The following is a 27,635-nucleotide window of genomic DNA, read 5'->3' as shown; positions in this document are numbered from 1 at the left end:
CAAGTGCTCCTTCAAGTGGGCTCTGCTCTACCTCAACTTCAACATCACAAATACTCCAGTCCTCAGAGGTGTCACCCCAATCGCACTTGCTTCCTCACAGCTCCCAAGTCTCCAGCCGCCCGTCTGAGTATGGAGTAACAGATGGTTGAGTCTGCAGAGCTGTTTACTCATACTATAGCCTGGGAATCAGAGGTCTGCTCCAGAGCTTCTGTGAATCCAGACGAGGAAATGATCTGCACTGATGTCCAGAATCTTTGTAAGTCGGATCATTCCCAAACTGTAACTCCTGTTGGTGGAGACAATGAGGAAGATGATGATGAGACTGAGATACCTGATTGGAAAGAAAACTTTACTTTTCGGTCAGGGCAGGAAGAGGTTGGCTCTGAGGACGACCAGTGTGAGATCACACAAGGTGATGATGAAGAGGTTGGAGACCCCACTTACTGTTTATCCACAGTCTGCCAGTCCATGAGGTCAGCAGAGGAGGTGGAGGAGGATGCTAGTGAGGACGAGGTTAAGTTGCGCCTTCCAGGACAGAGATGGAGTACTGAAAGCACGTCAACAACTGCATCCTCAACCACAACTGTGCCTCTGAGCACAAGTTGTGGTGGCTCTTCAGGTTGCATGGGCTCTAAGCCTTGCATAGCCTGGGCATTTTTTGAGATCACAAAGGATGACCCAACTCATGTTGTCTGTAACATTTGTCACCAAAATCTCAGTAGAGGCCAAAAAATGAATAGTTTGAGTACTTCATGCATGAACCGTCACATGGATATGAGGCATAAGTTGCAGTGGGAAGCTCACTGTGCTACAATATGGCCTAGTGGGCCGGGCCAACCACCATCTGCCCCATCAAGTGCATCTGTGGCCTCTTCATCTTCTGTGACTGTGGGGACAGCAGTCGCACATGGTTTTGGAAGCAGACCTTCCACCTCTTTACCCGCAACAGCCAGTGTGATTGGCAGGTCATCAGTACATTTGCAAGTGGAAACACCTGCTGGTGTTGAGTGCTCTCAAACATCGAGACCACCACATTTTGATCAAGGCAACATAATATCTCCACCTGCACCTTCCTCACAGACCAGCAGTTTGCTGGGGACACCCTACTCAACCCCGTCTAAGCACGGCAGCCAGCCCTTGGTCCCTCAGATGTGGACAAGTAAAAGACCATTTCCTCCTAGCCATGACAAAGCTAAGAGGTTGAAGTTCACCATCTGTAAGCTGTTGGCTACAGAAATGCTGCCTTTCCGCCTGGTGGACACAGAGGATTTTCAAGACCTTATGTCTGTCGCAGTGCCCCAGTACCAGATGCCCAGTCGCTACTACTTCTCAAAGAAAGCTGTGTCTGCGCTTCACCAGCATGTCACACACAACATCACCGCTTCCTTGAGAAACTCTGTGTGTGACAGGGTGCATTTCCCCACAGACACTTGGACGAGTAGACATGGACAGGGGCATTACATGTTGGTGACTGGGCACTGGGTAACTATGGTGACAGCAGGAGAAGAGGCTGCTGTCCAAGTCTTGCCATCCCCACGAGTTGCGCGTCTATCCTCTGTATCTATAAGTTCCTCCACTGCTTCTGCTTCCTCAACCTTCTCTCAGTCTTCCACCTGCACCCAAAGCCTGTCTGGTAATGCCACCCGCGTTCTAACTGCGCAGAAGGAATCCTGCACACCTCCTTACTATGCTGTCACCAGGGCTCAACGGCATCAGGCGGTGTTTACTTTGAAATGTCTGGTAAATGTGAGTCACACAGCTGAGGAGTTGTGGTCAGCTCTGGAGACCGAGTTCCATCAATGGTTGTCTCCACTGAACCTGCAGCCAGGGAAGGCCTTGTGCGACAATGCTGCAAACCTGGGTGCGGCCCTTCACTGGGGCAATGTCACACACGTGCCTTGTATGGCTCACGTTTTGAACCTGGTTGTCCAGCAATTTTTATCCCACTATCCTGGACTAGATGGGCTTCTGCAGAGGGCACGGTCGCTGTGTGCTCACTTCCGCCATTCGCATCCCGCAGCTCAACGACTTGCATCTCTACAGAAGTCGTTGTGCCTGCCAGTTCACTGGCTGAAATGCGATGTGCCCACACAGTGGAATTCAACTCTGCACATATTGCAGCGACTGTGGCAGCACTGATGAGCCCTGGTGCAATACATTATGACGTATAGCCTAGGCCAACGAGATCCAGAGGTTGAGCAAATCACGCTGCAGGAGTGGTCTCAGATCAGGGACCTATGCACCCTTCTGCACAGTTTTGGAATAGCGACGAAGATGTCTAGTGCTGACGATGCCATTATCAACATGACTATTGCGGTCATTTACATGCTCGAGCACAGTTTAAACACTATTCGGAGTCAGGTGGTGGGACAAGAGGAGGAGGAACAGGAGGAGTCGTATGCGGGAGGCATAATATCTCCAAGGTCCAGACGGTCGGAAGCACCAAGGCAGCTGGCATTGGAGGGTGGGGGATAGGGATTACCGAGGGCGCAGGAGCCAAGGAAGAAGTGGAGGACGAACTGGCACTGGGCATGGAAGACTCATCAGATGAGGGAGACCTTGATCAAATTTTTTTTGTGTGAGGTTGGGGTGAGAGGGCAGAGGAAGGAAGCATGATTCTCACCTCGCCGCCACCAAGCCAGCAAGGACTTCATCCTCCTGGATGCGCAAGACACATGAGTGCCTTCTTGCTGCACTACCTGCAACATGACCCTCGTATTGTCAGAATCCGAAGTAATGCCGACTACTGGGTTGCCACACTCTTAGATCCCCGGTACAAAAGTAAATTTGGAGAAATAATTCCCGCCATAGAAAGGGATTCACGCATGCAGGAGTATCAGCAGAGACTGTTAAAGAATCTTACATCTGCTTTTCCACAAAACACCAGTGGTGCACGTAGTGAATCTCTGAGTTCTAAGTTGCCAACCATGGGACTGTCGAGTCATCACTCAAATCGTAACAGTAACATCGTATCTGGTGGTAACAGCAATTTTTTCCAATCGTTTCAAGAATTTTTTAGACCATCCTTTGCAAGGTCACAGGAGACAAGAAGTCTGACGCATAGCCAACGCCTAGAGAGGGTGGTACAGGAGTATCTCCAAGTTAACATCGATGTCATGACTGTGGAACTGGACCCTTGCTCATTTTGGGCTTCCAATCTGGAAAAATGGCCTGAGCTCGAAACTCACGCCTTGGAGATATTGTTGTGCCCCGCAGCCAGCGTTCTGTCTGAATGTGTGTTCAGCGCTGCTGGTGGTGTGCTGACAGATAAGCGCACGCGGGTGTCCAGTGAGAATGTAGACAGACTAACATTCATCAAGATGAACAAATCCTGGATTTTGATTTTTGTATGAAAGTTATGATTTTTTTTCTCGAGAGAGAGAAAGAGAGTTCTCACCTTCTCTCCTGCTCTTGCTCTTTCTTCTGCTCTCTGTCTCTGTCTCTCCAGTGTAGCCTATATGTAAGTAAAGGAATGTTGCAACATTGATGGAAGACATTTCAAGCAATTCTGAAATTAAACTGTGCTAAAAAATGTAAATGAAATTAACAAAATTTAATTGATTGATCTGTATACTCTACTTTTGGGCCATACAGTAATATGTAAATGTTTCCCCACCACTGATCAAAATTACTGTTATTGTGAACAGTTAAGTTGAAGATGAAATGATCTCTAAAAGGGCTAAAGTTAAAGATGACACATTTACTTTGTATTTGAAGCAAAAACAAATATTTTACCTTTTTTACATTTAAAAATTAGAAAACAGAAAATGGGCGATTCAAAAGTTTGGGCATCCCACATTGGAAGTACCTAGCAGCACCCCCTTTTGTAAGTATCACGTCTTGTAAATGCTTTTTTGTAGCAAGCCAAGAGTCTTTCAGTTCTTGTTTGAGGGATTTTCATCCATTCTTCCTTGGAAAATTCTTCCAGTTCTATGAGATTCCTGGGTCATCTTGCATGCAGTGCTATTTTGAGGCCTAGCCACAGATTTTCGGTGATGTTCAGATAAAGGGACTGAGGGCCATTGTTTCTGACTTGCCTCTCTAGTAGAGATGAGCTAACCTTTCAAGGTTCTGTTCGGCTATGTTTGCCAAACTTCCCAATGTTCACTGAACAGTTTGCCAAATATAACCAAGCATCATTTAAATCAGTGGGAGGCAAAACTAAACACATAGACAACACCTTCAGGAGGGCCTAAAAGCTGCCAAAACAGCTCAAATTAGATGCAGACACCAGGAAAAGTGGCATCAATTGACCCTTCTGAAAATAAATATTTTTTTTTAAAATTTACATGGGTTCCCCAGTATTTTTGATAACCAGCCAGGCAAAAATGACAGCTGTGGGCTGCAATCTTCAGCTGTCACCATTAGCAGTGCTGGTTATCAAGAATAGAGGGGTCCCACACTATTTTTAATCATTTACATAAATAATTTAACCAAACAGCATGGTGTCCCCCCCATTTTTGACAACCAGCCAAGCTAAAGCAGACAGCTGAGGGCCCGTATTCTCAGGCTGTTAAGGGTCCAAGGATATTGCCACCCCCAGCCTAAAAATAGCAGCCCACAGCCACCCCAGAAAAGGCTCATCTATTATATGTGCCAATTCTGACTCTTCACCTACCTTTTCCCTCTTGCCCTGTGGTGGTGGCAAGTGGGGCTTATATTCATAGGGTTAATATCACCTTTGTATTGTCCGGTGACATCAAGCCCACAGCTTAGTAATTGAGAGGCATCTATAAGATGCCTCTCCATTACTAATCCTATAGTTCTATTGTAAATAAACACCCACCCAGATACCCAGATTAAAGTCCTTTAACTGAAGGAATGACAGAGTCTGCTTTAATTAATCTAAATTAAACCATACTCACATCACCCAGTCCACAGAAGCAAATGTCTCCTGTAACAGAATTAAAATAAACAATATTCCTCACCTGTCCACCGAGAAGATAATAATCCATTTGTCCCAAGACTGGTCTAGCTCTGCTATATCTAGATGGCAGGCTGCATTGTTGTATGATGTGACTATACAGCCTGCAATCCAGTGTGCTAGCGCTTCTCAGTGTCTCACGGTGAACTTTTATGACCTGACTGATGTCAGTACAAGTGCCGTAGGAAAAGTTGTAATGGCGTTTGCATCGACGTCAGTGAGTTGCACTGAGTTCATTGGCTGTGACCTCCCAAGACCTTTCTGATGGCACCGCACGCGTGAGAACTTTCTAATACTCGTGGTGACGTCCGTCAGGTCATAAGAGTTCACCGCCAGACACTGAGCAGCGGTGTACCACTGATTCCCAGACTCCGGTATGTATCACACTGATGAAATTTCCCTCACCTGGCCTTTCCAAACGATGATAGTGAACAAGCCATAAGGCTAGGTTCACATTGCGTTAGGGCAATCCGTTTAGCGCTAGCGCTAGCGGATTGCGCTAACGCAATGTTTTTTTCGGGGCCGCGTTTAGGGGTCGCGTTAACGTCCCCGCTCTAGCAGATCCCCGATCTGCGAGAGCGGGGAACGGACCTTGGGCGCGCCGCGGACGCTGCAAGCAGCGTCCGCGGCGCGTCACAAAAGAACGGTACATCGCTAGCGCGAGCCGAAAAAGGCACGCGCTAGCGATGCTCTACAGGCCAAATTTACATTGCTGTCAATGGGTGCGCTAACGGACCCGTTGCACGGCGATAATTGCGACATTTTCGCCGTGCAACGCTGTCCGTTAGCGTGCACACATTAACGCAATGTGAACCTAGCCTAACCCTAACAGGCTAATTAAGGTCTGAAACCTTGGTCAAAGCTTTCTGAGCACACAAATCTCCAAGGGTGCCCAAACTTTTGCATCTTCCCATTTTCCTTTTTGTAATTGTTAAAATTTAAAAAATGACAATATATTTTTTTGCCTAAAATACAAAGGAAATGTGTCATCTTTAACTTTAGCCCTTTAAGAGATCATTTAATCTTTAACTTGCTTAACTGTTCACAATAACAGTAATTTTGACCAAAGGTGCCCAAACTTTTACATGCCACTGTGTAAAAAGTCTGCATACTCTTGCTTCATGAACCCACCTACAATTGTTACAGCCTATAATGTAATTGGACCATTATTATTTTATTTTTATTATTTTCCAGCATTGAAAAACAGCAGTAATTAAAAATCGAAATGCATCTAAAGGCTATTTATTTTTCCCAATAAAAGAAGTACATTTTTCGTGTACAAAGGGGAGGCTTTGATAAATAACCTCTTCAGATTTTGTTTTATATCTCATTGCAAATCATGTTCAGTGTTTAACCACAAGGCAGCAGACCATTAATTCAAATGACAGCCGTGTTCTAGAGTCCACCCAGGCAACTAATTGCAAAGGTATCTCAAAATTGATATATACTGCAACATTCCTATACACAGTGGCATAACCACCACACTAGTATAAATGTAGTGAAAAATAACTTCTTTATGGTTTGTCAATATCGTATACTTTTCTTCAAGAAGACATACTACTTTTTTGACTTGCTACCATGAGACAGACTATAAGGCCATGTTCACACTTTGCGGTTTTTACCGCGGAACCACGGCGATTTTGATGCTGCGGGTCCGCAGCAGTTTCCATAGCGTTTCCATTTACATGTAAACCCTATGGAGACCGCAAACCGCTGTGCACATGCTGCGGGAAAAACCACGCAGAAACGCAGCGGTTTAAAACCCGCAGCATGTCACTTATTTGTGCAGAATCGCTGCGATTCTGCACCCATAGGAATGCATTGAACCGCTTACTTCCCGCATGGGGCTGTGCCCACGTTGCGGGAAGTAAGCGGTTAATGTGCGGGTGGTACCCGGGGTGGAGGAGAGGAGACTCTCCTCCAGGCCCTGGGAACCATATTTGGGGTAAAAAAAAGAATAAAAATAAAAAATCATGTTATACTCACCTCTCAGCGCTGCACGCGGCCGGCCGGTCAGAGTTGCTGTGCGAACAGGACCTGCGGTGACGTCGCAGTCACATGACCGTGATGACGCCCGGGTCACATGACCGTGACGTCACGAAGGTCCTTCTCGCACAGCATCTTTGGAACCGGAGCGCCGCGTGCAGCGCCGAGGAGATCCGGACGTCAGAGGGTGTGTATAACCAATTTTTATTATTTTTAACATTACCATTGATGCTGCATATTGCTGCATATGCAGCATCAATAGTATAGGAGTAATCCCGCAGCGGAAACCGCGGAACAAACCGCGATAAATTTGCAGGGATAACCGCAGCGGTTTTGCCCTGCAGATTTATCAATTCCGCTGCGGGAGAACCCGCAGAGGGACACCGCAAAGTGTGAACATGGCCTAACACTTTGTAAATCCAAGTTCCAACTATAGTAGATCTTATCAACTAGGAGCACAAAGAGTTGTTTCGCAACTCATGACCGTATATGTTCTTGTAATTGTCGTAAGGTGCAAAATAAATAAGCAAACATTTCTTTCTAACACATGACACATGCAGTTAGTCATGTTCTGTAAAAATTGGGAGTGGCTCTCCTGCCATTTCACATTCTGAAGAGAGAATTATGTGGTAAAGCCAGCCATAGTTTCATCCTCAACTGAAAAATCCACCAGGATTAGGGTAATATGTGCAGTTTTGTGCCTCGGGCTATATGGAGGTGGTATGACAACAACCCTCCAGCTAAAGTAGACTCCATAGGCAAGAAATAATAATTGTAATTGCACAATAGAAATCGTTGTTTAAAATGTTTTCATGTAGACATTACTACAGTACGGTAATAGTGATCAGAACACGCTAAAATAAGATTTATGTTCAGATATTTTTTTTTAAGAAAACATAACTTTTCTAGTCTTTTTGTCACCAAATTAGAAGCCTGGAACTGGGATTGTACAAGACAAGCATAGGCTTAAATCAAAAGAATTTCTGGGCTTTGTTAGCACTGTTTGAAACTCAGCATGTATGGTTTTAGCCAGAGTATTCTACAGCATCATTAAATATGATGATTATAGTTCTGTCTGTATTGTTAAAACTTAAATTGCAAAAACATTGACTCATAAACAGCATAGATAAAAAAAATGGTTCTAATTGCAACTGAAAATTGCTGACAATGAACATGTACAGCAAGGAACAGCCCCATAGCAACATACCTAACTCTTAGCTAGGCTGGATCAAGGTTAATCCCATGTCAGTGGCTCTGTCGAAGTTTAAGTCTAAAGCCCTGGAAACCTGGATTCATCCGTATGTGCTAGCGGGGCCATTGACTGTGATGATGCATTCAGAGTCACTGTATGCTCTGTCGGGCATCAGTTTCTTCCGTATCTGCCTCGGGTGGGCACTAAAACGCAGTTGACCGCATCTTGGTGCCCACCTCAAATAGGCAGATGCAGCCTAAATTGATGTCTGACACAGCACATAGTAAGCTCTAACGGACGCAGCATGAACCCGATCTTATTGAGAAGAAGACGTGTTCCAATAGATGAAATTTGTTCAGTCAGTTAAAATTACTTTTCAGGAGTTCAGCTTTTATATGTGTTGATATTACCAATGCAGACAATAATTAACATAATTATAATTCCATGGTTCTTTCTGTCTTTACCCCATTCCAAATGGACGATTTTTCATTTTTGCATTTTAGTTTATTACTCCTCTTCTTCCAAGAGCCATATTTGTTTATACTGTTCCATCAACATAGCCATATCGTTTTTAGCCTTGACGAATTGTAGTTTTGAATGACATCGTTCATTTTATCATTCAATGTACTAGAAAATGGGAATAATTTCCAAGTGCAGTGAAATTGCAAAAAAAAACAGCAATTTCTCAAATGTTGTTGGGGTTTTGTATTTACTGCTTTTATTGTGCTGTAAAAATAACATGGCAATATGATTCTGCCTGTCATTTACATTTTGGTGATAACTTCCCATTCTAGTTTTTCTTTTTGTTATTTTATTAATGAAAAAAAATCTGAAATTTGATAAATAAAAAAAATTGTTTGTGTTACTATTTTTGAGACCTGCAATATTTTTTTCATTGATTGAGTTGTTTTGATCTCCTTTTGTGAATGTTGAGCTGACGTTTTTATTGATACCATTATGTAGATGCAACATTTTTTTTTTTTTTTTGCTTATTACTGTATTTTTTGGCAGAGTTCTACAACTTAAAAAGCACAATTCTGGTGTTTTGTGTATTACTTTTCTTACAGAATTTATTGATCATGTTGATTAATTTTATATTTTGATAGATCAGACTTTTTCGGAAGCAACAATGCCATATGTTTATGTTTACTTTTTTATTTTTTATGTCTTTATTTTTAATGGGAGAAATGAGAGACTTGTCTTATCGCTTGTAACCACAGTCTCCTATGAAGCTTAGCCACAGACTAGTCATCCAAGTCATGGCAATCCATTAGCACACCACAATCACGTCACAGGTGGCAGATGGGCTTATGAATTAGCATCCTCTTCATTGTTTGCACTTTAATTTCTTCACTCTCTGCTGTTAGAGGCAGATGCTGGCTGTGTATTACAGCCTGCCTCTGCCAGATATGATGCCAGCTCAGCTCTGCATCAAAAATTGTGATCCAGCAGTACTTCCAATGTCAATGTTGGGAAGGGTTTACTGTAGTTGATGTATAACTACTTCCTAATCAGTAGTAAACAGCAAGCTAAAAACAATTCATATTTATATATTAAAAAAATGCAATATACACTGCTCAAAAAAAATTAAGGGAACACTTAAACAACAGAATTTAACTTCAAGTAAATCAAACTTCTGTGAAATCAAACTGTCCACTTAGGAAGCAACACTGTTTGACAATCAATTTCACATGCTGTTGTGCAAATGGAATAGACAACAGATGTAAATTATCAGCAATTATCAAGACACACTCAATAAAGGAGTGGTTCTGCAGGTGGGGACCACAGACCACATCTCAGTACCAATGCTTTCTGGCTGATGTTTTGGTCACTTTTGAATGTTGGTTGTGCTTTCACACTCGTGGTAGCATGAGACGGACTCTACAATGCACACAAGTGGCTCAAGTAGTACAGCTCATCCAGGATGGCACATCAATGCGAGCTGTAGCAAGAAGGTTTGCTGTGTCTGTCAGCATAGTGTCCAGAGGCTGGAGGCGCTACCAGGAGACAGGCCAGTACACCAGGAAATGTGGAGGGAGCCGTAGGAGGGCAACAACCCCAGCAGCAGGACCGCTTCCTCAGCCTTTGTGCAAGGAGGAACAGGAGGAGCACTGCCAGAGCCCTGCAAAATGACCTCAAGCAGGCCACAAATGTGCATGTGTCTGCACGAAAGGTTAGAAACCGACTCCATGAGGATGGTCTGAGTGCCCGACGTCCACAGATGGGGGTTGTGATCACAGCCCAACACCATGCAGGATGCTTGGCATTTGCCACAGAACACCAAATTTGCCACTGGCACCCTGTGCTCTTCACAGATGAAAGCAGGTTCACGCTGTGCACATGTGACAGAGATGACAGAGTCTGAAGACGCTGTGGAGAGTGATCTGCTTGCAACATCCTTCAGCATGACCGGTCTGGCAGTGGGTCAGTAACGGTGTTGGGTGGCATTTCTTTGGAGGGCCACACAGCCCTCCATGTGCTCGCCAGAGGTAACCTGACTGCCATTAGGTACCGAGATGAGATCCCCAGACCCCTTGTGAGACCATATGCTGGTGCGGTTGGCCCCGGGTTCCTCCTAATGCAGGACAATGCCAGACCTCATGTGGCTGGAGTGTCAACATGTTCCTGCAAGATGAAGGCATTGAAGCTATGGACTGGCCCGCCCGTTCCCCAGACTTGAATCCAATTGAACACATCTGGGACATCATGCCTCGCACCATCCACCAACGTCATGTTGTACCACAGACTGTCCATTCCACTATGTTATGAATAAAGATTTACAACTGGAATATTTCATTCAGTGATATCTAGGATGTGGGATTTTAGTGTTCCCTTTATTTTTTTGAGCAGTGTAGATCAGAGCAGTGATCACAAATTGCAACAAGGAGGTGACATTTAAGGCTCATTAACAAGACGATATTTTCGATCCGAGTGCTGTCTGTGGAAGAAATGGACAGCAATTGGACCAATGTTAATCAATGGGGCAGTGCAGATAAGCGATTTTCTTCAGCATGCGGCAGTTTTTTTCCGAAAATTAGATGAGACTCACTCAATCAAGTCTATGGGTGCTTAAAAAAAATCGTATGCCAAATATTTCTAGGTTATTTTTTATTTAAGTGGTGAAAAAAAATCCAAAGTTTGTTAAAAAAGAAAAAAATTCAAGTGCGTTGGATGGAGAGGTCATATGGCTCCTTGTGCGTTCCAGGCTGGATCGCACTCTGCCATCAGTAATGCCAGCAGTCTTTCCTGCATTAAGCTAGCGCACCATGTGAGTATCACAGTTGCCATTTTTATGTGGCCATGTTCTATCTATAAGGCTCATGTGGCTACATTTGTCTATATGAGACAATTGTTGTGTACCTAGCCTGGAAACTATTGGTGGGTTGATTGGGGGAGGAGTTTGATTAATCCCACTTGATAAAACAGTGGGTTTGCATCGGGACCATGCAGCATCTATCTATCTAACCTCCTGAGGAGCCGTCAGGCGAAACGCGTAGAGGTTCCAGGATATATATGTTTGATAAGTATCCCTCTAATCCATTCTCAATGTTTATATTAGCTTTATGTTTCATTCCTATAACTGAATATGGTTAAGCTGTGCTACTCCACGTTGATGGCAATTCTCGTGTGGGTTGTTATAAGGTGCCAACCTCCGCAGCCAGGCAGGCACACAGACCAGGGTTCAACTTTAGGGTGAATGCAGTGTGCACTTTTTTAGTGTGGTGTTTGTTTTTGTTGTATGTCCCAATTTTAATAACTAACATTAAAAGTTATATTTTATTTCAATTCTTTGGGTTTTTTTCTCATGTTAGCCTTTTTTTATCTTTGTCTAATATTTAAATTTGTTTGGTGATCTGAAACATTTAAGTGTGACAAACATGCAAAAGAATAGGAAATCAGGAAAGGGGCAAACACTTTTTTACACAACTGTACATATAGCTTAAATATAAAAGATAATTTATAGCACCTTGACAGAAGAGGTTAAATTATCAGAGTTGTAGGCCATGTTCACACGCTGCGGGTTCCTCTGCGGGTTAATCCCGCAGCGGAATTGAAAATCTGCAGGGCAAAACCGCTGTGGTTATCCCTGCAGATTTATCGCGGTTTGTTCCGCGGTTTCCGCTGCGGGATTACTGCTGTACTATTGATGCTGCATATGCAGCAATATGCAGCATCAATAGTAATGTAAAAAATAATAAAAATTGGCTATACTCACCCTCTGACGTCGCGATCTCCTCGGTGCTGCAGGCGGCTGTGCCGACAAGGACCTTCGTGATGTCACGGTCATGTGACCGCGGCGTCATCACGGTCATGTGACCGCGACGTCACCACAGGTCCTGTTCGGCACAGCAACTGAGACCGGACGCCGCGGGCAGCGCTGAGAGGTGAGTATAGCTTCATTTTTTATTTTAATTCTTTTTTTTACACTATTTTATGGTTCCCAGGGCCTGGAGGAGAGTCTCCTCTCCTCCACCCCGGGTACCACCCGCACATTATCCGCTTACTTCCCGCAACGTGGGCACAGCCCCATGCGGGAAGTAAGCGGTTCAATGCATTCCTATGGGTGCAGAATCGCAGCGATTCTGCACAAAGAAGTGACATGCTGCGGGTTGTAAACCGCTGCGTTTCTGCGCGGTTTTTCCCGCAGCATGTGCACTGCGGTTTGCGGTTTCCATAGGGTTTACATATTAATGTAAACGCTATGGAAACTGCTGCGGACCCGCAGCATCAAAATCGCGGCGGTTCCGCGGTAAAAACCGCAACGTGTGAACATGGCCTTAATCTTAAAGCGAATCTGTCATCAGGATTTTGCAAAGTAAATTACAGACATTGTCAGGTTAGCAGTGTTAACCTGATTAAAATGATACCTGGGGTGAAGACATCCATCTTGAATTTCTTGTGTAATCAGTGTTAGACGTTTTAGATGTTTTCAGTTAATGAGATGCTCATGTTCAGGGGTGTGCCTGTAGGCAGAGTCTTATCTTCCTGTCTAAGCCATAGAAACCAAGAAGATACCTGCCCACAAGCCACCCCGAAGCACGAAGCACAAACAGTCTGTCTCTCTCACTGTCTCTATAATGAGGAACATGTTTGTGCTTCGAGGCAGCCTGTGACCAGGTCTTTTCTTGGTTTCTGTGGCTTAGAGCAGGAAGATAAGACTCTGCCTACTGTCCTGTCCTGGAGCACGGGCATATCATAAACTTCTAACACTGATTACACAAGAACCACAAGAAGGATTTCTTCACCCCAGGTATCATTTTAATCAGTTTAACACTTCAAACCTGACAATGCCTGTAGTTTACTTAGCAATATTCAACACCTGCCACTCTAGCACTGGATCTCCCATATTTGTTGATATAGCTCAAGCACTGACATGTTACCAACATCCAATGACTACTGCAGCCAATCAATTTGTTCAGTAGTCTGGTGCCAGTGATTTTCTGCAGCAGTCAACAAAGACAGGAACCAAAAGAAAATGGCCGAAGGCCAGAACAAACGACCAACAAAGTCCATATATATGTATCAAAATATTTATTTATTAAGGAATAATACACAGAACAACATGGACACAGGGTATGAAAAACGGCACAAGGGAATGACAACCATAGCCAAGGGTACGAAAAACTAGCTAGTGTGGACGGACACGTGGAACCCTCACATCAGATGTGATATTGCTGTGAGTGATAGAACTAATATCACAGTAGTCAGAAAAAATGAATCATAAATCACTTATATAATCCATGAGAATCAGACTGTAGCCCAGAAAATCTCCTGAGGAAGGAGAGTATCCGAAACGATCGTTGGGGTGTGTGGACGGCCCCGCTGCACCCTCACATCACATTGATGTGGTATGTAATATCTATACAAATGTCTATACTTACTGGGATTGTTAGTGAATTTTCCTTTACATGATCCTATGTTTTATATGCTACTGCCAATTTTGGTGCATTACTTTAACATCAGCATGAGATTTTCCGGGCTAGAGTCTGATTCTCATGGATTATATATATAAGTGATTTATGATTCATTTTTTCTGACTACCGTGATATTAGTTCTATCAAACACAGCAATATCACATCTGATGTGGGGGTTCCACGTGTCCGTCCACACTAGCTAGTTTTTCGTACCCTTGGCTATGGTTGTCATTCCCTTGTGCCGTTTTTCATACCCTGTGTCCATGTTGTTCTGTGTATTATTCCTTAATAAATAAATATTTTGATACATATATATGGACTTTGTTGGTCGTTTGTTCTGGCCTTCGGCCATTTTCTTTTGTTTATTCACTATTTACGACTTGTCCTGCCTAGTAGGTCCAGTTAATTACAGCAGGTTAGGATTCATTCCTCTCATCTTTTTTTATTTTGGTGTGCTATAATATTTTGCCATGCTGATAACGTCTGTGAGTTGGTGCTTTTACTAAAGACAGGAACCAGCAGCAGCAGAGAGACGGCACTAGGGTGTAGGCTGTGAGTACGTGCTGCTGACTTTGTTGTTTTTATTTACATGAAGCCTTTGGAGCCCAAAATTAAAATTAAGCTGAACAAACTCTTTACGAATTTATATTTACCAATGATTTTTCTTTTAGGCGATATGTTCTTATGGTGTTTCTTCCTGTAATCCAGAATCAGGCTGACCACAATGCACTCTGTGTTTATGTGAGAAAATGTAAATGAATACATTTCTAGACAAGGCTTCACAATATGTTGGAATAGTATAAATAAGTAATAGGTAGATCTTGGAAGGTTCAGAGTAGCAGAAGATGAGTGTCTGATCTGTGACCTGTCAACTCAAGTGATTGTATAAGTAAAAGACGTTTGGTGAAAGGTTACGTATTAATACAGGAAGCCACAGGCTAGGAAGAGTCATAGAAATAACTGGACTCTTTCCCCAAATTGCCAAAAAGGATCAATCTGTAATATGTCCAGCAAAGTGAAGGCTATTTTGCCTTTCATTTAATGTTAATTGCTACTTATCATACAATTTGATAAACACATTTTTATTTTCCGCCCATGTAATTGTATAACATTCACAGAAACATGAATGAGTAACGTGTTCAACTGAATCTTGTTCTTCTTTCATTCATAAAGGTATTGCTTTTTTCTTGACATAAAGATCAAGCCCATTGCTTGTAGCACTAACAAATATATGAGAACTGAGACATTCGCAGTTCGTTCTTTTGTACCTTGTTTATTCAAATGTAGATACAAAAACATAGTGTGCTCTTTATAATGTTACATGCAAGTTTTTTCAGTACAAGATGTCCTGCTGCTTGAGAGCCTTTTATTGTTTTTACACATTTCTTAAGTTAGCCTAATCCAGCAGTTTTATTCTTCGAGTTGCTGAAATGAAATTAGAATAACAAAGGCAAGAAAAACAAGTAAAGAACATGAGAGAAACTCTGTGAGTTACCTAATTTGTACCTGTATTTTCCTGTTAAATGCAGAATTTCTGCACTGAAAAATTGTCAATCATGCATGGGATAACCATAAGGATATAAAGATATTTGTGGACTATTGGATGTCATAGTTACCCCCATCACAATGTGACTTCTGGGCTTATAACACGTCATTCTGATTTCTAAAGTCATGCAGGCTTCTTTTAGAGAGTAGTCTTAAACATGACCTGTGAATAGTTCAAAAGTGGAAACTTTTTGCTCTTTTTTCTCTGTTCCCTTCAGTATTTTCAGTTTTTTTGTTTGTTTTTGTTATTTAAATTCACCATTCTAGGTATATGGGCCTTGTTTAGGGCCAATATGTTACGTTTTATGGTCTTTACAAAAGACACAGGATTTTCCTTTAGCCTGTGAGCAATGCTCCCTTGATAAAGACCATCATATTAGCATTTTTGGCGTACTAAATAAAAAGGCCCATATCTATGGAATTGTATGGTTGATTTAAACTGCATGCTCAGGGGAGCAGCTAGAATAAATCAGCAGCAAGACCTGGTCATTTTGACCTGGTGACAGGTCCTGTTTTAGGACTTGCTCACACTGACTGATAATATGGATAATGTGAGAAAATTTCGCATTGCACCCTGACCAGTGTTATTCAATGAGAAAAAAATAGCAGCATGCTCCAACTGGCAACGTATGTCGCACGGATGCTATATGCTAACATGACCTCGGCTTTAGTCATTTTTGGAACAGAAAGCTAATACCCTGTAGACCTAATATCTAACAACTAGAGATGAGTAGATCAGGCAAAATTCTAATTCACTGATTTTCCTGGGATGAGTTGTGGAAAAGTTGTTCTTCACAAATTTAATGTCCTTTATGATGCGACCTCACAGCATAATAAACGTAATATATAAAAATGTGAAAAAAGTTATACACACTCTTCGCTCACATCTTCGGCCTCACCACAACATGTCCGGTCCTAGCCGAATCTCGTGATTCCCGAACCTCACATTTTAATCTTCGGTTCTCTTGCAGTGTGTCAGATTCTCATGTTAAGTGATGAGGTGCGTATCACTTTTTTTTTTTTGATGACCCATTATTGTACAGAAAAATTGCGGCCTGTTGTCACCATTTTGCTGAACTTGCATGAAAGCAAATTCCAAAAAATCCACATTTTGGCGAATTCAGATTTTTGTAAATTTCAAATAGAATCCACTCGGATTTAGTCACTCATCTCAACTAACAACTGTTATGTACCCTCTGTGTATTCAGCATAGGGAATCTTCAGAGAACTAAATACATGAGTAGCAAAATGACATGTCTGTACTAATAGATTTTTTTTATATGCAAGTACACTAGCCAACAGCAGACATCTTGAAAATGGTGAAAATCTAAGCACAAAGTATATTTACCATATTTAGAACTTGAATAACTTTTCATTATATTCAACGATTTTTCATTAAATTATGAATATTTATAGAAGAATGGAATTTTTTTTTCAAATGTGGTGGTGGGGGGGTGGGGCTAGTGCATGTTCTTGTTCTCATTGTTTCTCTGTTATCAGGAGGTCAAACTGCCAGAACCCCCAGTGATCCTCTAGGATTGATGGAGGTCCCAGAGTCAAAATCTCAGTTTTTTTCCAATCATGCCATATCCTTTTGAAATGCCTTAAAGGGACATTTCTGGCAAAAATAATTCAGTAGGATTTCAACATACAAAGCCCCCACAGATAAGCTGAAAACAGCCCCAGCGATTAATGTAAACATATTGAACAGTGCTCAGCGCAGCTCCATTCAATGCGCAGCTGCCGCTGCCAGGTACAGCAGCACTGCTCCTATTGTCTTGAATAGCTGGCAGCAGACGCTGCAAATCAAATTAAGCGGTTCAACATGTTCACATCCCGTGGCCGCCAGAGCTCTTTACAGCTGATCAATGGAGTCACCAGATGTTGGAACCCCACCAATCACATTTTGAAGACCTATCAATATTTTTTTGGCAGCCCCTCTAACATCATATCATAGAACGATCCCTTTAAGAATATTATTTTGCTTAAAAATGAAGAAATAACTTATCGCTAAAGATGGGCTGTCCATGAAGTGTAAAGATGAAATTTACATTTTTTTTTATCATCAATTCGTTATTGTTTTGTAAATTGTGTGGATATATGTCAAGCTAACCAGTGATTAAAAGAGCAGTAGCGATGCAAGGAATTTTGAATTGTAGAAAGTGAAGGTAAGTATACATGGAAACCAAGGGCAATGTGCACGTCTCAGTGCTGCGTGATGTTGTCTCCGTTCAAGTTAAGTTTTACTGTCAGGTTTAATTTGTGCTGTTTCACTGAAACCCCTTCTGTCCCTGATCAATGAGCCATTTAGTGGCATTCTGTATATAGAATTGCTATTATGAAGATCTTATTGTATTTCAGCAAACCATCTTGCCATTGGAGATTTCTATTGAGCCAGCTTAGCACCTGTTATATAAATGAGGGCTTAGTTTGTGCATTGCATCTAAAAGTCATTCCAAAGCCTTCATTTCGCGGCATCACATCTGCACAGATCTTTATTGATTTTCTCTCCAACTCTTTTTGGCAATTATATTTATTTGTGGGATTTGCATCAAAATTGCAAATAATAGGATGTTAAAGTGTTCTTATAGTAACAAACAAGGCAAATATAACCTCTGATACAAAAATCAATGAAATCAGGTTGTTTTTTGTTATTTAAAAATAGCCTGGGAATTGATTCTTACACATGTATTCATATAAACCAAACCTGCTCCAAATTACTTATATGATAATAGTATGCTACAAACATTTGTTTCATTGTAGGTTTTTCTCTCTTAAAGGGCTAATTCACCTTAAATTATCTTTTGGACTTGTCACAGTGACGTGTGAAATAATACATTGGTGTCTTTGAAATCTTGAACCTTGAACCACTTTACAGTAGAGCTCTATTCCTGTAACTAGAAATTGTCATACCAACACAGCTGCATATTTTTAAACATTTTTGGGAGGGAGAGGAACCAAGTTTGTGTGTGTTTGACATATACAATTTTGCATTTGCAGGTGCATTTCTCCTTTAAAGAGATCCAGTCATGTAAAAAAAGCCTCATGCTTTCAGTCATAGAGGCGTGGCTGGTGCAACTTTAGTCACCAGTACACAGTGACATAAAAACCTGTAAGTTAGTAGATCAGAAGTTAGAGTCATCAAAAACTTCATTTAATTACAGTGATTTTGACCCTGATTCATCACGAGCGGCATTCTTCATACCGATCTTGGTGAAGGGGCTTGCTGGAATAAGATATGCCTAATTCATTACCTAGGCAAACAAATGAATCCCACATGTCTGGAAAATGGTGTGAACCTAACCACAAATCTTACTCCAGTCATTAATTTGAAGAGCTTTTGCGTCACTTCCCATTCAGCCTTCATCCCACCCTAGCTCTACCCATTTAGGCGTAACTAGGAGAAAATTACATAAAATAAAGTTGGAAAAAACTTTTATGCCACTCTGGGTTTTCAAAGCATTTTATGACAGAATTCAGATGACCACTACATCTGAGTAGCAAAATGTCAGTACCTCGATTCATAAAGATCTAAACTTTGAGTAATCCAACAGAAAGAATGAAATAGGAGGCACTCACTCTTCTTCTTTATTTCTAGAAATACAAGAAAGAAAGGTAGGGCACTTCCGATATTAGTAGTAATTAGTGGAATACGCAATTAAAAGTTGTTCGTAGTTTCTGATTGTTGCGGGAGTGCCAAGTGATGCTTTGGGGCTTAGACTCAACTTTGACAACTTCTCTGATTTTTAATAAACAATCATTTTTATGTTTTAAGTGAAAGGTCTACCCAGAGTGACAAACGCACATGTATCCACTCCAGTGTCACTTTCTTCTATTGTCAGTTGCCTTCCCTCTGTTGCTGTTGATGATGCTCACAGCGGAGGGAACAGTAGGTCTCAGGGGAATGGTCTACCCTCCTATTGGGTGGTGCGCTGCCCAATCAAGCCTTCTAATATGTTCTGTTGGGATTGTATATCCTCTTATTGTATGTCTTCTTATATGTAAATTAAATCCTGATGACCGGCCAACTACTGAGACACATCAGTGCATCAATGGCTGGACAAGTCTGTTGGCCAATGGAGGCGCATACCTCACTATTTAAATCTCCATGTGACATCCTTCCATAGACAGTTATTGAATTATATTCTCTGTTACTGGTGTGCTTTATATTGGATTAACCCTCGGTCTTCTGTGTATTCTTCTGATAAACTCTTTGAGTGCTTTATTGGATTTGAACCTAACTGTTTGATACCTCTTCTGCTTGTAGTCTGGCCTCTGCAAGGAAGACCCTGATCCTTGCATATGTGTGAAAGGGTAGGAATCAAAGAATTTTTGGGACCTCTTAAATTAAGTGGCTGGGGCCATTTCTGTCTGTGGAAGTTGACATTTTTCGTCTCACCCATTATGTGTGGAACAATATAATGCTGTTGAATGTTTTATGAAATGTATATCACATGTGTCATGGTTCAGGAGAGATGAAATGATTTCACTTTATTTGGTTACCAGTAGATGTAATAGAAATTTTAGCAAATTATAGCTATGATCCAAAATTGTGTGTTACTGATACAAGAGTTAATGCCTATGACTGGCACCACTAAAGTTGTAAAAACCTATATTTCTAAAGAAATGATTCACAAAGTCATCAGCCGAAGACAGGCTAATGTCATGCTTTGTGATGAGCAGTTCGCTCTCTCAGGCAGATGTAGAAGAAAAGGAATGCTCTGTCTTTGAATATTAGATCACAAACAGCTGTCAAGTACACTGAATTTAAAAAGTTGTATTTTTTAGCTCGGGTCATGAACATGCAGGTCATGATGCAGCCATTTTTACCATTGGGAACTTTCTTATAGTTCGCAGGTTTGTGTACTAATAATTGTATGAGTTATTAGGTGTTAGTTATGATTTGCTACAACTTTTACACTAGATTTGGTAATGTGTCTATCCTATTATGATTTGCAATGTGTATACCATAGGAAACTGTCAGACTGTTATTATGCAAGGGAATATGTAGCTTTGCATGCTGGGCAGTGATTTGAATGACTTTCCATGCAATGCTTAAATAGACCAGGTCTACTCAATGTCTGACATAATGGAGGGTATGGAGCAAAAAGTCCCCCTATGATTTCCATATGCCATGGTAAGGCAGATAAACCAGGTTGGTCTTGTATTACATTCCATTAAATTCCTGTAAGTCTTTAACATGAATGGAGCCGTAATTCCATTGCTAGTTTACAAAATGTGTCAACGTTGTTAGATAGGCTGTTATGTCCCTCATCATCAACATTCCAAGTGTACTGAGGCTGCTTTCACACGCTGCGGCCATTGTCTTTGCTCACTCACTGTTGGGCTACGTTCCCACAATGAGCTTTTGTTGGGTTTTTTGACGCTGCAGAATTTCTGCACCTATTATTTAAATTAGTTACTTGTGTTTTTTCATTACGTTTTTATGTGCGGTTTTTAACATTCTTTTTTATCGTGATTTTGACACTGCAGTTTTTTCCTTTTGTTGCTGTGTCATGTTTTAATTAAAGCTGCTGTTAGGGCTGGCGGAACACACTGAATAAATATAAAGATAGTAAAAGGTGCGTTCGCAGCCCGGGGTCCACCGTGCAGAGATGGAACCTGCTGCTAGGTAATGGCGGCACTATATGGCGGTACTACGCCAGAATAAACATGGGTTCCGTCACCTGGTATGAACTGATGCGAACTCTGTTGCTTCACAGAGTCGCAGGGAAACTAAGGAAACGCTGTGCCCTGTTAGCAGTCACAGGGTGCAGCAGATGGACGCTAGTGGGATCCCTGAAATTCACCCCCACTATGCTGGTGATTGATCTCGTTTTGCCCTCGGTGGCTTTTGAGCCCGCGCCTGAGGACGCCCTGAGTCAGATGCTGAGATCAAGCGGGAGTTCCCACCCTACACTGACCGGTTGTCAGGACTAGTTAAAGATTACTGCACAGAGTGCGTACAGCGCCGCTCTGGCGGACGCCACTAACCACCCTAACTAGGGCTAGGAAAGCGCTCTAATTGCGCACGGCGCCACACTGGCGGTCGCTGCTGGTTTGACGCAGTAAGGATCGTGCTCTTGTAATTAGAATAGCACTGTCAGGCGCTAGGTGGCTCCAACATTCACGAGCATTCAACAACTCTAGGAATGGGAATGATTAAGGAGCAATCACCAGAACAGGCATACATCCACACACCCACGATAACAGGTTTATACTAGCGTATGGCTGTGCGGCCATGCGAACCTTTTATAGCTGAAGCTCTCCAGGACCTTCCTAGTGGTCCAATAGGAGCTGCCACAGGACCTGAGCATGTGACCCCCGACCCCCAATGAGAGGTCGTCCCTTGGGCATGCTCAGTAGAAGAAAAGCAGGACTTAGTCCCAGGGATGCCTGCTCACCGCTGATCAATGCTGGTTACAATGACTGAGCCTGGAAGGGCCACAGTAACCAAACGCACAGTATCTGCCTGAGCCAGACACTAGGACAGACGTCTCCGCTGAGCAGGCTCCACTGCGGCTGGGGGAGAATGGGAGACCGCAGCGGAGGTGGTTCGAGATTCCCCCTGTGCAGCGGCAGGAACTCGACACCTAACAGCTGCTTTGTTTTTCATACTTCCTCGTATTTGGTTTTTGACAAAACTTTATTGCTATTGTTAGGTGTGTATTAAATGCATTTTTTATGTGTATCCACCATGGAAATGCACTAAAAATGCATGTGCATTTTTTACCTGCAGATTTTCCACATCTAATGCAAGTCTATGGGGAAAATCTGCATATTAAACTCTGTGTACTTGCAAGAGAAATTGACATGTTACGAATTTGAAACAGGCTTCACAGGTCAGTTTATGCTGCATTGAAAAGAAGCAGAGTGGGCATGAGGTTTCTATAAATCCCGTTCACTTTGCCAGAACTGTAAGATGCTGCATTTTTGAAGCAGTGTCAAGAACGCACCAAAAGATCATTGTGGAAATGTAGCATTGGAGTTCCTATATCAGAACGTGCGCGCACACTGCTCTGCCACGCTAGTGACTGGCAGTGCTGGCTTACCCTGAGCCAGCGCAGTTTTAACAGAAAGCAGCAATCACTCACTGTTTGATTTTCTAGTTCGGAGTATGCACTCAGAACGTCCTCTACTCTCCGCTGCGGCTGCTCAGCACTTTTTTATTGACATTGCTGACTCCCTTAGACAGCAGTGTATCAGGAGAAAGCTGTTATCTGCCTCACACTTAGTGGAGCCGCTGCAGCAGAAAGGAGAGAGAGCTTTGTACATGCAAACTGGAATCTGGGAACTGCAACGGTGAGTGAGAGCATGAACCAACTTTCTCCAGAAACAGTTCTTGCTTCTCCGAAGCTTACCCTTGTAGATCACCAGGAAGGGAGGCTGGGATATTCAAATTCATAGGGAAGAATGGTGCATTGAAGCTGCTTAGCCATGTCAAGAGTGCTCCAAGCATCCTAATTAGCATATGGGAATAAAGAATGTTTTTTACACCTCTGGTATAGATTTTTATAGTAAAGGTATGATTATTATAGAGGCTAAGTCTCCTTTATGACTACGTAATAAGTTTAAATTGTGTTTTGCAGGTGACAGACACCAAGCATTTTTTTTTAATTGTGTTTTTCACAACATTTTTTATTTGGTTATACAGTGTTTGTCCTATAGAGAACCCAACAGTTGAAATACTAGAAAAAAACCATAAAGTATTCATAATCCAATATTTTGTCAGCATGACTGTGCTATCCACCTTAGGCCAGCAAGCTTTTCACTTCGTTATAGTGCTGTTGACGTTTGTTGATAAATGCTCACCCCAACATTGCACTTATTACTTGTGTTTCACCACTGTTTTTTTATTGACTGTGTTTACTTTAATAAAAAGAGATTTGATTAAAAATAAAGTTGTACTTTTAGGGGGTTGCTGCATGAAACAACCCATTTTTAACAAAAAGTTAAAGTAACTCATGATTGGGCCAAATGTCGCTAACCCCGATGGGTCAGACATATCAGCTGTTTTTCCCAGGAGAAGCCATATCTTGCCATTGTAACAGAGGCAGCATGTATTCACTAGCCAGGGAAGCTGGCTAGAAAACAGTGGTCAGTAAGCCGAGTTAAACCAAGATAGACTAGCAGAAAGATAGTCACTACACAGGTCAAGGTGAATAACAGGAGGTAAACTAACAATACTGGAGATCACTGAGAACCAGACTAGCAAAGCTATAACTGGTGGCCATGGACTGACTGCTGGAGACATAAATAGGAATTAGCCCCAACATAGCATCCAGCAGAGAAATGATGGCAACTAACAAATGAGCTGCCAGGAGACAGGCTGAAATAACACAAGTCCCAGGAGTCCAAAGGTTTAACTGAACCACGCTTGTGCTGCCCACTGGCAAGTGCGGTATTTACGCCGTACCGCCTGATAATCGTGGCAGGGGTGTATTCATACCTTGATTTTACAGAAATGTAATACTACATCCTGGCCAATTAACTTAGTGGCTGTCCATATTATTACATTTAGTGTGTCTGGTACACAAATGCGAATGGCACGCTCATTTATTGGCCTTCCAATCTAGGTCAAAAAAGAAGGTCTCATGTAAGACATGAGGATGGCCATTCTGAGACAACCCCTTCAATAATTATATATGAAAGTAATAGAGGTCGAGCAGCCAACCTCTGACACTAGTATAGTTTTTCCACTACTATATAAAGTGAAATCATACTGTAAGCTGTTCAAAGGGATGAAGTAAATTATAATTTTGGAATACTAAGTAGTCCCTGGAAAAGATACTTTGCCTTGGGCTTCAGCATAGCAATCTCATTACCTTGATTTAAATTGATGTAAACATATATTTAATACATTTTTAGCAACATTGTATTCTATATTTCAGATGCCTAGGCTGGGTTAAAGTAGATGTGTTTAGATTGTGACAAAGCCTGGCTTATATAGCTAATGGAATAGTAGCCTGCAGGATCTGCTTATATATGTAACATAATGTAATCAGCGCTTGTGATGATATTTAAAAGTAATAGCTCTCGCTTTACTTAGCAGCATATAATTCAACAAGATAAAGCCTTCTAACAGAATCCTCTGCAGACTACACTAATGTTTTTCAATCTCAATTTTTCCTTTCCATGCTCATAACCAAAAGAGGTTAGAGTAAAAACTTTACATGTATGAGGCTGCAATGCTGCAGTGCATTTATTCAAAAATATTATTGGATGTAAATTGACTTTAACCCCTTCACCACCTTGCGAGTTTCTGTTTTTATGTTTTCATTTTTTTGCTCCCCTTCTTCCCAGAGCTATAACTTTTTTATTTTTCCATCATTATGGCCGTAATGAGAGCCTGTTTTTCGCAGGATGAGTTGTACTTTTGAATGACACCATTGATTTTACCATATCATGTACTGGAAAATAGGAAAAAAATTCCAAGGCTGTGAAATTGCAAAAAAAATGCAATTCCACAATTGTTTTTATCTATCATGTTCACTAATTGCTAAAACTGACCTGCCATTATGATTCTCCAGGTATTACGAGTTCACTGATACCAAATATGAATAGGTTCTTTTTTATTTAAGTGATTAAAAAAAAATCCAAAGTTTGCAAGAAAAAAGAAATGTTGCCATTTTCCAAGACCTGTAGTGTCTCCATTTTTTGAGGGTGAGTGCCTATTTGTTGCTCGCCGATCTGACTTTTTGCCTCTAAAAGGCCATGGTTAACAATATGATGACTGCAATGTATTAAGAGGATAAAATTTTGCTTCTTTAAAGTAAGGTACTTAGGACTGAGTAAGGAGGGGGCACAATTTCGATACATCCATGTGTCCACATAAACCGGGAGCTTTGTCTTAATCCTAGCAGTTATAGCAATGTGTTAATAAGTTATAACGTAATGATAACTTTTACTCGATATTAGTAGAGACGTGCAGATCGCTTTGTGCCACCCCGGTCCGGGTTCTGAGTCAGTGCTCACTAGCTGTGGACCGGAGATGCATGAATTTCCTTACCCTCCAGAATCCCAGGTTCTGCTTATGATTGGCCAGGCTAGCAAGATGGTCACCTGTGCATCAGACACTGCACAGATGGCGACACACCAGGCCAACAAATCAAATACCACACTGGGGATCCCTTAAGCTCAGGAAACTAACGCAGCTCCTGTCCATGGCCAGAGAGTATAGACCTGGACCATGGACCGGGTTTGAGTAAAAAGATCCGCTCATCTCTACCTATTGAGTCTCTATTTTTTGCTCTTTGAAAAACTGCATTTCAGTCCAAGTATTTATAAACGTTTCACATGGTTATAAAAAGGCTTACTGGATTCTGAAAACCACATACTGTACAGTGGGTGGTACAGTTTTTGCAGTTAAATTAATTCATTTTCATCCAGCTGAGAATTTTCTTGATCTGTGATTTTATGTGAACTGTAAAGCTTTGACAACCATGTTTGAAATATTTAACTATACTAATAATTATTTATCATATGTTTTTGCAGCCAACTTGGTTCCTATCGAAGCTGATTCATCAAAATCTGTAGAGATAGAGAAAGAGCTGAAACGGCTTTAAGTATCTTGGATGTGAGAGAGCAAATCGTTACTAAGGAAGAATCTGTAATACTCTCATAAAACTTGTGACTTAGAGTTTTTCCTTTTATTTCACCCACTTATTCTTTTGAAAATAGTTGGTCTTCTATACTGTTTTTTTTTAACAAATCCATATAGTTTATTTTAAAAGGTTTTTTTCCCACCACTTTAATAGAATAAGGGGATGTTTTCAATGTTTCCCAATTGAAGGATTATATATGTATACACACACTCCCTTCTAGTTTTTAATCTCCATTGAACTCTTAAATCGTGTGATATAATTATTACGGGTAATTATTCCACTTTTTCTTATGCACCAGTTTTTAAACATCTTATACCGCCTAATTATTTTTTATCCTGATGTATTGACCACATCCTGACTAATGCAGATGTTTTAAAAGTTCTCCTTCACTTTCTTTACACTGCAGACTATGAGAGATTGAGAAATTCTTGCCTGAAAAAAAGGTTATTTTTTTAATTACTGCTTAATATGTATTGAATGATTTTTCAAATATATCAGTAAGTATGCAAAAATATGGAGTTCCATTGAAAAACTACCTCTGCAACATTACATTGCTAACTGAGATGCCTCATAATGTCAGTGAAAAATATGTAAATCACGTTTTGACTGCATCTCTCCATAATAAAGAGGTTGTGTTGTGATCCAGCAACAATAGTAATAAGTAATATTAATTCCAGGAGTAATGGTTGTCAAACACAATAAATATCAGCCCTATGTACAAATAAAACGGTAGCCGAATAGAGAGACAAAGTCAAGAAGGAGGCTGAGAGGGAGGATCAGTGGTGTTGAGATGGGGATAGTAATGGACCATAATTTTATAGCATGATCAGAGTTCTTGGACGAGAAAAACAGTAACCAACAAAAGCATCTCAGAGTCAATCAGCTGCCCAACATTTGTCCGATGGAGGAGGAAGTGGTCTAGCTGACTATTCCCAAGTGCCAATACATATTACTTTTGGTGGACCTCTTCAATGCTATAGTTCATTTCACTACAAAAAGGTATTTTGGGGCTCTTCCACTGTGAGGCAATAAGAATTTTTTTGTGAAGGAACCACTTGGCGGCAGCTTTACACAGATAAAAAGGTAATACATTAAGTGGGTAGGTAAGAACATCCAAGTAGCAGTCAACAACCAATATTCTGGTTATAAGTTTCTTAAATTATCTTAAATTCAGATTGGAATTATGTTGGCATAGTCTCAAAATATGTGCAAGAGGGTTACACTGCCCTATGGCATCTCCAATATTGGTATATGGCAAAAAGTTAGCACTTTATTTCATAATTCTATGTATTTTCAATAATTAAACCCACTAAATAAAATGGTGTTGGCACTTTATGTTTATTTTAACAAATGTGTTGGGGACACGATTTTAAAAGAGTGAAAAAAGAAAAGCGTTCCATGTGTAAACCAGTACTGGTGAGTGAACCTCCATATGGAAAAGGCTGCTCATCTGAAATGGTTGTGCTCGA

General features: G+C 41.4%; 1 protein-coding gene across 5 annotated transcripts in view; it reads left to right on the top strand.

Moving 5' to 3' along the window:
- TTC29 (tetratricopeptide repeat domain 29) overlaps window positions 1–27,635 on the top strand; it is a 349,015-nt gene that overhangs the window by 257,770 nt on the left and 63,610 nt on the right. The window contains exon 11 of one of the 5 annotated variants that reach the window (XM_077279297.1): window positions 26,057–27,487. The exons of the other annotated variants lie outside the window; for them this stretch is intronic. Coding sequence (XP_077135412.1) covers window positions 26,057–26,127 — 71 coding nt within the window. The 3' untranslated portion in view covers window positions 26,128–27,487. Of the gene's footprint in view, window positions 1–26,056; window positions 27,488–27,635 lie in introns of those variants that run through there. 5 annotated transcript variants of the gene reach the window in all.

This window comes from Ranitomeya variabilis, chromosome 1, assembly GCF_051348905.1.
Source record: "Ranitomeya variabilis isolate aRanVar5 chromosome 1, aRanVar5.hap1, whole genome shotgun sequence".
Taxonomy (NCBI): domain Eukaryota; kingdom Metazoa; phylum Chordata; class Amphibia; order Anura; family Dendrobatidae; genus Ranitomeya; species Ranitomeya variabilis.
Note: the sequence above shows the minus strand (reverse complement) of the source record. Positions and strands in the feature narration are given on the sequence as shown.